The sequence below is a fragment of the Hordeum vulgare genome, chromosome 3H (genome assembly GCF_904849725.1).
Source record: "Hordeum vulgare subsp. vulgare chromosome 3H, MorexV3_pseudomolecules_assembly, whole genome shotgun sequence".
Classification (NCBI taxonomy): Eukaryota; Viridiplantae; Streptophyta; class Magnoliopsida; order Poales; family Poaceae; genus Hordeum; species Hordeum vulgare.
In genome coordinates this window covers 383,796,609-383,806,150 of record NC_058520.1, presented here as the reverse complement: position 1 = coordinate 383,806,150, position 9,542 = coordinate 383,796,609, and the positions used below count along the sequence as shown (strand labels likewise).

At 46.2% G+C, this 9,542-nt stretch overlaps 1 protein-coding gene across 1 annotated transcript; it reads right to left on the bottom strand.

Moving 5' to 3' along the window:
- Positions 1–3,730: 3,730 nt before the first annotated feature.
- LOC123443923 (cytochrome P450 72A14-like) lies at positions 3,731–6,180 on the bottom strand. The gene is made up of 5 exons (XM_045120487.1): positions 5,811–6,180; positions 5,274–5,494; positions 4,935–5,182; positions 4,435–4,807; positions 3,731–4,318 (listed from the first exon to the last, which is right to left on the bottom strand). Exons 1-5 carry the CDS (start codon positions 6,136–6,138, stop codon positions 3,893–3,895), a joined length of 1,596 nt encoding a protein of 531 aa, XP_044976422.1. The 5' UTR covers positions 6,139–6,180; the 3' UTR covers positions 3,731–3,892.
- Between the last annotated feature and the right edge of the window lie 3,362 nt (positions 6,181–9,542).

Sequence of the window (9,542 nt, the reverse complement as noted above, 5' to 3'; positions counted from 1 at the left end):
CCTTTGAATGTTTCAAGTGGCTTGACTTGGCGCATGTTCACGCATGTAGTTGAAACAAAATCAACACAGCCTCTATGATGTTCATGTTCATGGTGATTTATGTCCTACTCATGCTTGCACTCAATGTTAGTTAATCTCAATGCATTTTGATGACTGTTGTCGCTCTCTAGTTGGTCGCTTCCCAGTCTTTTGCTAGCCTTCACTTGTACTAAGCGGGAATACTGCTTGTGCGTCCACCTCCATAAACCCAAAGTTGTTCCATGTGAGTCCACCATACCTACCTATGTGCGGTATCTACCTGCCGTTCCAAGTAAATTTGCATGTGCCACTCTCTAAACCTTCAAGAAATAATCTATTTTGCATGCTCGAACCGCTCATGTGGTGACAGGGGGCTATTGGTATCTTCCATGCTAGGCGTGTTATCCTCGACATGTGTTTATTCACTATCATTAACGAGAAAGGGGCCGGTAATTAGAATTCCCAGTTCCATGCTCAAATCGAAAAGATAATTGCAAACAAAACTCCCCTAGGATTGATGTTGGCATGGACGGTACCGGAGGATTCGGCTAGCCGTGGAGTGTGATTGATTGGTGGTGGGGGAGTCAAAACTTTACTTTTCTGTTTGGGAACCGCCTATAGCATGTGTAGCGTGGAAGATGTTGAGAACTCTTAGTCATTGCGTTGACAATGAAAGCAAGCCACCCAAAATTATTATCTCTGTTTTAAAAGCTTGAGCTCTGGCACCTCTGCAAATCAATGCTTCCCTCTGCGAAGGGCCTGTCTATTTATGTTCCCATTGAGTCATCCTCCTCTTATAAAAAGCACCAATTAGAGAGCACCTCTGTCATTTTTATGCTTTGCTTTTAACTGTGTTGAGTATGACTATGACTGGATCTTCATTGCCTTGAATTACAATTTTTAGTCTGCCCTTAGTCTTTTAAGGTGCTCTGCATTTATGTTTTGCGGTCTCAGAAAGAGCTAGCGAGATACCATCTATTCGTACTGCTTCATGTTGTTTTGATTGAAGTGTTGACATTTGAGGCTTGTTATTATTTGCTCGCTAGCTGATTATGCCATTGATATGAGTTTGCTGTGAGACCTAGATGTCATTTGCTTATGTGGTTTGCTTGTGATGTTGCTCAAATTCTGGTTGTGAGTTAGACATAGTTGCAACAACAAGATCAAACAGAGTTCGTCAAAGTTTTTCTTTTGTCTCTCTCAGTTTGTCAACTGGGTTGCTTGAGGACAAGCAAGGCTTTAAGCTTGGGGGAGTTGATACGTCTCCATCCTATCTACTTTTTCGAACACTTTTGCCCTTGTTTTGGACTCTAATTTGCATGATTTGAATGGAACTAACCCGAACTGACGCTGTTTTCAGCAGAATTGCCATGGTGTTGTTTTTCTGCAGAAATGGAAGTTCTCGAAATGTGCTGAAAATTTACAGAGGTTTTTTCTGGAATAAAAGAAAAATACCTGCGCAAAGATCCACCGAAGGTGGCGTGCTAATGGGCCACAAGCCCACAGGCCCCGGCCACCCCCCATGGCCGCGCCGTGAGGGCTTGTGGGGCCCACGTGGCACCACCGCCCCCAATCTCAGCTCTATATCTTCCGTTTCGCCTGAAAAAAATCAGAGAGAAGGTTTCATCACGTTTTGCGATACGGAGGCGCCGCCACATCATGTTCTTTATCTGGAGGGCAGATCTAGAGTCCGTTTCGGGCTCCGGAGAGGGGAAATCGTCGCCATCGTCATCATCAACCTTTCTCCATCGACAATTCCATGATGCTCTTCATCGTTCGTGAGTAATCTCATCGTAGGCTTGCTGGACGGTGATGAGTTGGATGAGATCTATCATGTAATCGAGTTAGTTCTTGACGGGAATTGATCCCTAGTATCCACTATGTTCTAGATTGATGTTGCTACTGCTTGGCTATGCTTAATGCTTGTCACTAGGGCCCGAGTGCCATGATTTCAGATCTGAACCTATTATGTTGTCGCCAATATATGTGTGTTTTAGATCCTATCTTGCAAGTTGTAGTCACCTACTATGTGTTATGACCCGGCAACCCCGGAGTGACAATAGCCGGAACCACTCCCGCAGATGACCATAGTATGAGGAGTTCATGTATTCACCACGTGTTAATGCGTTGGTCCGGTTCTTTATTAAAAGGAGAACCTTAATATCCCGTAGTTTCCATTAGGACCCCACTGCCACGGGAGGGATGGACAATAGATGTCATGCAAGTTCTTTTCCCTAAGCACGTATGACTACATACAGAATACATGCCTACATTAGATTGACGAACGGGAGCTGGTTACATATCTCTTCGTGTTATAGCTGTTACATGATGAATCACATCCGGCACACTCATCCATCACCGATCCACTGCCTACGATTCTTTTACTACTGGTCCTTGCTATGTTACTTTGCTGCTAATGCTGTCGCTACTGTTGTTACTCTGTTGTTACTACTGCTGCTGCTACTGCTGTCACTATTGCTGTTCCTTGCTACTATTCTCACTACTGCTGTTACTTTGTTGTTACTTGTTGCAAGACTTTTCTGGAGCCGTTGCCGGGGAAGAATAGTTCCCCGTCCACGTGCTAGTTACTAGCGCCATTGATACAACAGTTAGGAATAGTCTGCCATCAACAGATCTTTTTCTGACACCGTTGCTATCATACTACTTTGCTACTGATACTTTGCTTGCACACACTTATCTTTCAGGTGTGGCTGAAACTGACAAACTCAGCTGCTAATACTTGAGAATATTCTTTTGCTTCCCTTTGTGTCGGATCAGTAAATTTGGGTTGAATACTCTACCCTCGAAAACTGTTGCGTTCCCCTACACTTGTGGGTTATCACCCCACAAAGAACTCTCATGAAGACCATGGGTTAGTACACAAAGCGTAATGGACAATGTTTATCATACAATGGGATCACTTGATCCCTCTCGGTACATCTTGTATGCTTTTTGTGTTGATCAACTTGATTCACTCTTTGACTTAATCTTCATCAACCTTGTGTCTCTATGACCAATCTTTGGATAAAATCTTGAATACCACCTTCATCATCATATAAACTCCTTGAAATCAACAGATGGAGAGAAGTGCCTGTAGACAAATCCTTTGAATATAACTCAAGGTAACCATTAGTCCATATGGATTGTCATTAGTTAGAAGAACACATATGGTTGTTGGACTCTTGTGTGCGAGCCCCCCCCCCCTCCTCCACCCCCGATTTGCGGGAAAAGGGACATTCAGGCGGGCCCGCGAACGGATACATGCCCACATTGAATGAGAAAATACGTTGGAACGACACAGTTCGAATCGTTGCCACGTTCTAATGGCCCGTATTGTAGATGCCACATAAACAGTTGTTTGCCCAAAGCGCCGTGCGGACACATGTGTTTGTACCAACCCTCCTTTCCTGTATAGATGTTTGTCCATGTGAACAGACATACAGTACTATATTTGCATGTGTCTGTACCAAACCTCCTTTCCTGTATATTTCCTCCGTTCCTAAATATTTGTCTTTCTAAAGATTTCACTACGGGCTACATAAGGATGTATATAGACATAATTTAAAATGTAAGTTCATTCATTTTACTTCGTATGTAGTCCATATAGTTGAATCTTTAAAAAGACAAATATTTAAGAATGGAGGGAGTAGATGTCTGTCCATGTGGGCAGACATACTGTATTTCCACAGGAAACTGACTTTGCCAACAGTTGTTTTCCTAGTAACACTATCTCCAACAGGCAGTTAACCCTGCATAAATACCCAGTTTTATGACATAGTCTAGTTCACTTCATTCGATTTACTTACACTTACGAAGTTACCGCAGTGGTAACTACCCCACTACTGGTCAACAATGCTGCAAGGCAAGATGACCATCAGAGACTCTTGAGTATAATTTGCGCTCCATGTTGAGGATGTAGTGTGATGACTGTGTACGGCGCATGCGTGTACGAAGGCGAGAGCTGGAACTCGAAACGCTGAAGGATCATGCTCAGCGCCATCTTAGCTTCCAGCATCGCGAAGTTCTGGCCGATGCAAATCCTCGGTCCCCAACCGAATGGGAAGAAGACCGGCTGGTCCTTGGTTGCCTTGGAGATCCCCTCCGCAAACCTCTCCGGCTTGAACTCCAATACGTCTTCCCCCCATACATCTGGGTTGTGGTGAACCAAGATTATTGGCAGCTCCAGCATTACACCCGCAGGGTAGGTGATGCCTCCAATCTGCATCTGTCTGGATGTCTTCCGGTTCAGCGTGACCGCCGGTGGGTACAACCTAAGCACCTCGTACAGTATCATCGTCACCTGGACAAGGAAATTGGAGATAAAGCATTGTCAGCAATTAGTTCTCCATGGTATTTAGGCACAACTTAAAGTACAGCACGTGATGCAACGTCGGCAATAACGTTAGAGACACTTGCCGTTTTGAGTCGACCCAGGCCGTCGAAGTTAGGTTTGTCCTTGCCGAATACGCTGAGGACTTCTTCCCTGGCCCGATCCTGCCACTCGGGGTGCATTCCCAGGACGACCAGCGTCCACGTGAGCAACACGGACGTGGTCTCCATCCCCGCGAAGTAGAAGAGCTTGCACTCCTCGATCACATCCTCGGTACTCATCCTCATCCTTGACGGCCCACTCTCCTTGTTCGACTGCAGCATCAAGCCTAGCAAGTCGTTGCCGCTAAGCCCATCCATCTCCATCGCGCGCTCCCGCTTCTCGATGATGCCTCTCAGGAGCCCTTCGATCTCTTGGTTGATCTGCTTCATCCTCTTGTTGTTTTCAGTTGGAAAAAACCTGAAAATTAAAAGACTAGCCGCATCATTCATGCTTACAAGGAAATTTTTTTACTGTATACTCCCTACTTCAGAAAGAAAAGGACTATGTCAACAGTAATTGGTAGTGGTACAGGAAGAGTGCTTACAGGTAGCCTGGGATGTACATATACTGGAAGGCCTTGATAATTCGCTCTGCTTGCTCTGCCTGAAGCTGGAAGATCCTTCGCCCTTCCATGAAGCTGCTGCCGAACGACGTGCGGGAGATGACGTCTCCGGTGAGGTTCTGGAAATCCTGCCATATGTCTACTTCATGCGATCCATCAGAACCCGCTAGTTTGCTTTCCCAGCTGCTTATCAACTCGGTGCAGCATGTCGAAAAAGCCGGCAACATGCTCTGTAAACAGCTTCAGTTAGCGCGCGCGCAGGAACACCCTGATCGGGTTAGGAGCTACTCCTACTCAGTAAGGAAGAATAGTAAGTACTACCTTGAGCTTTTCGAGATGGAAAGCGGGGTTCAAGATCCTCCTGTGCATCGCCCATTTCTCACCGTCGTAGCTGGCAAGCCCAAGGGCTATCAGTTTTCCCAGACGTTTGTTCGTGAATTTTTCGAAATGGCCGGACTTGTCTAACAGGATCTCTCGCACTAGCTTTGGCTCCGCGATGACCACCCTTAGGGTTGGTCCGAACCAGGTGATGCAAACGTTACCTACATGCAGTTCAAAATTGATTGACGTCAGAATTTTTTGGCCAACATGTTTTCTCTTTGTTGTTGTTGCGAAAATTGGAGATAAGAATGAAGTAGAGACAGCAATAATGTCTTGTTTCAAGTGCTACCCTTTTAGGGATCAAGTCATCGGAAGAAAAATGGGTCACTATAAGTTTGCCCGTAAAAGAACATATAGCAATACTAACATAGATATTTTAGTACACTGTAACATCAATTTTCATGCCTGGAAAACTGGACAAAAAGACATATTCGGCAAGAGAGAAATTCAACTAGAGGAACAACAAAATTACCCTACCGTGTTCCTTGATGGTGTTGAGGAGGTGCGGCGCCACACGGGGCACAATGTCGTGGCACGGCGGCATGGGCTTGGACCGAGCCTCCTCGTTGAGCCGTCCGTTCTCTGCGAGGTCCCCGGCGGGAAATCGGTACGCCGTGCCGCCGAGGCCCTGCGCCCGGAGCGCCCGGCTGAGCCGCCGTGGCCTCAGCCAGCATGTCTCAGCGGCCCGGGAGACCGCCCACAGCAAGACGAGCAGCGAAGCGAGGCCGCAGAGCAAGCTCAACGGTGAAGGAGAAGACACATCACCTCCCACTCCGAGTGTAGTTGCTGCCACGTCGACCTCCATTAGTTTCTTACTGTGTGGTGTGGACTGGTGCAAGTAGCAGAGGTGCGGCGGAAATGGAATGTTATATAGGCACGGCAAAGGTCGTCGATATGATACGTGGGTGCTGTGCTTGGCATCAAATGTTTATCTTATCTTCTTGTTGTTTCTTCTTTCTCCTATATAAGAACATTTTTGCGGTTACCGATGGGAATTGTGGAAAACGATGTGCCACAGACAAAGGACAAGCAAAAGGCTGGATTCGTTGATTGTTGTTTTCATCAGCAATGCGTGGCAGAAATCCAGGCGGAGACGTTGTAACTGTTAATAAATCAGGATGTTGCTTTCGCATTCGTGGAATCGAGAGTAACCGAGGAGCGGAAGGATACCGTCATTTCGCATTTGCGGATACGTACGCAAGTGGTTCTTATGACATACGCGTATACGTAAGTGGTTGTTTGTATTGTGATTAATTATTAGGAAGGAATCTCCTCTTCCCAAACCGCCGTGCGGTTACATCCGTACGGACGCTTCTTCTTCTAGAACCGTCGTGTCCTCCAGGACCGACGTCTCTTCATATAGTCGGGACTCTTCAGGAGATATATATATACTTTCTGTAATCATCAATGAATGGGACTCCTCTCCCGGCTGGAGCCACGCCGCTGACAGAACAGCAGAATTATGCTGCCTTATTCATCATAGGCACCATATTCATCCAGATCTCAAGTCTGAGTATTTACAGGAGGAATCTCCTATTACTCTGTTTCTGGTCCTCAAAACAAGGTATGAACAGCAGAAGGCAGTAGTCCTGCCAGAAGCACTCCATGATTGGACTCATCTCCGCCTTCAGGATTTCAAGTTCATTGGTGAGTACAATCATGTTGTTCATAAGATATGTTCCAAACTGCGCTTTTGTGAGAAGGAACCTACTCAAGGGGAGATGATAGAGAAAACTTTATCTACTATGCTCCCTCCGGATAGGATCCTCCAACAGCAATACCGTGCTCGCAACTAGACTGTTTATTCCGAGCTTATTCACATTTTACTTCAGGCTGAAAAGCATGATGAGCTACTCGGTAAGAATAGCTCTCAGCGCCGAGTTGGGGCACAACCTTTACCTGAAGTTCATCTGAATGTCGCGAATAGACAAAAGCTTAATGGTACCTTTCGAGGTAAACATTCTAATCCTGAGCAGAAGCACAAGCGCCATGGGAACAGAAAATTCGGAAACATGGGCAAGGGAAAAGGCACCGCAAAGCCAAAGTTTGATAAATCTAAACTTCGCAACAAGTGTGGATGCTACTTGCATTCTACTGAAAAGTGCTCAATGCCCAAGCATCTAGTCATGTTGTACCAGAAATCTCTGGGACACAAAGCACCTCAAGGGAAAAGGTTTGAAGCCAACTTCAACCTTCATCCACATGGCAAAAATGAAGCTGGTGCTTCACACGATGTTCCTCCTGGACCAAGCAACACCATGATTCCTTATCCACTTGAGGACCCTGCTGAAACGGAGGCCATGTTACTTGAGTACACCTCAAACGATGTGTTTGGCGACTTTGACTAGTCCCTCGACCTCCTTAGTGATCTACTTCATTGTGTCCATTTGTGATGATTATAATAAGAACATAAGTTTGTTGTTGTCTTTGTATCTTATTATATTGTATCACACATTTGATACTATAAGATTGTATTCTATGTATTAACATAAGATTTTCTCATTGAAAATTCTTTCGTTTTATATAGTTTTTCTACAAGGACAATCCGATGGAAGAGGAATTATGCCTTGTGGACAGTGGTACCACAAACTCCATACTGAGGGAGATAAAATATTTCCAAACTCTGAAAAAGATTGAAAGGACGTGGATGTCGCCTAGAGGGGGGGGTGAATAGGCGCTTTAAAATAATTAAGGTTTAGGCTTGAACAAATGCGGAATAAAACTAACGTTTAATATGTCAAGCACAAAACCTACAAACAACTAGGCTCACCTATGTGCACCAACAACTTATGCTAAGCAAGATAAACAACTAAGTGATAGCAAGATATATTACAATAAACAATATGTCTATCACAAAGTAAAGTGCATAAGTAAAGGGTTCGGGTAAGAGATAACCGAGGCACGGGGAGACGATGATGTATCCCGAAGTTCACACCCTTGCGGATGCTAATCTCCGTTAGAGCGGTGTGGAGGCACAATGCTCCCCAAGATGCCATTAAGGCCACCGTAATCTCCTCACGCCCTCGCACAATGTAAGATGTCCTGATTCCACTAAGGGACCCTTGAGGGCGGTCACCGAACCCGTACAAATGGCAAACCTTGGGGGCGGTCACCGAACCCGTACACGTGGCAACCCTTGGGGGCGGTTACCGGTACCCATACAAATTGCTCGGGGCAATCTCCACAACCTAATTGGAGACCCCGAGGCTTGCCCGGAGCTTCACACCACAATGATTGAGCTCCGAGACACCACCAAGCTTCTAGGACGCCAAAGCATCCGCGAAGAACAATATCTAGGGTACTAAGTACCAAAGGTAATAAGCTTCTCAAACTTCACTTCCACGTATCACCGTGGAGAACTCAAACCGATGCAACTAATGCAATGGCAAGAACACACGAAGTGGTCAAGTCCCTCACACTCAAATCCCTCCACAACAACGAAAGCTATGGAGAAATATGAGAGGAAGAACAAGGAGCTCACAAAGAACTCCAAGATCAAGATCCAAGGGGTTCCCCTCACATAGAGGAGAAAGTGATTGGTGGAGATGTGGATCTAGATCTCCTCTCTCTTTTCCCTCAAGAACAAGCAAGAATCATTAGAGGGATTGAGAGTAAGCAAGCTCTAAGAATGTCAACAATGGAGGTAGAACAAGAGCTCAACGAATGGATAAGGCCAAGGGGGAAGAAGACCCCCTTTATATAGTGGGGGAAGGAATCAGACCGTTACCCCCACTCTCTGCCCGAGCTCCAGCGGTACTACCGCTGGCTGCAGCGGTACTACCGCTAGCCCCGGTGGTACTACCGCTGGCCCCCTGGTAGTGCAAAGGCACTACCACCGCCAAGAAAGTCTTCGCAAAAAGGTCCGTCCACGAACAACCGCTAGGCAGGCGGTACTAAAAACTTGGAGCGGTACTACCGCTGGCCAGGGGCGGTACTACCGCCAGTTCTAGTGGTACTACCGCTAGGGCCAGCGGTACTACCGCTAGGGCCAGCGGTACTACCGCCAACTCTAGCGGTACTACCGCTAGGTCCAGCGGTACTACCGCTCGCCACTGAAACAGCCATAACTTTCGCATACGAGCTCCGAATCGAGCAAACCCAAGCTTGTTGGATTCAGGATGACAAGAGCTATCCAAACAGCGATGAAAATGCCAATGATATAGAGATGTGAGTCCTCTATGAATGAAGAACCGACAAAACACCAACATC

Coding starts and splice junctions, on each gene's coding strand:
- LOC123443923 (XM_045120487.1), bottom strand. CDS start 6,138: ATGGAGGTCGACGTGGCAGCAACTACACTCGGAGTGGGAGGTGATGTG. Junction 5,183..5,273: donor TCCATCTCGAAAAGCTCAAG/GTAGTACTTACT, acceptor AGCTGTTTACAG/AGCATGTTGCCGGCTTTTTC. Junction 4,808..4,934: donor ATGTACATCCCAGGCTACCT/GTAAGCACTCTT, acceptor TTTAATTTTCAG/GTTTTTTCCAACTGAAAACA.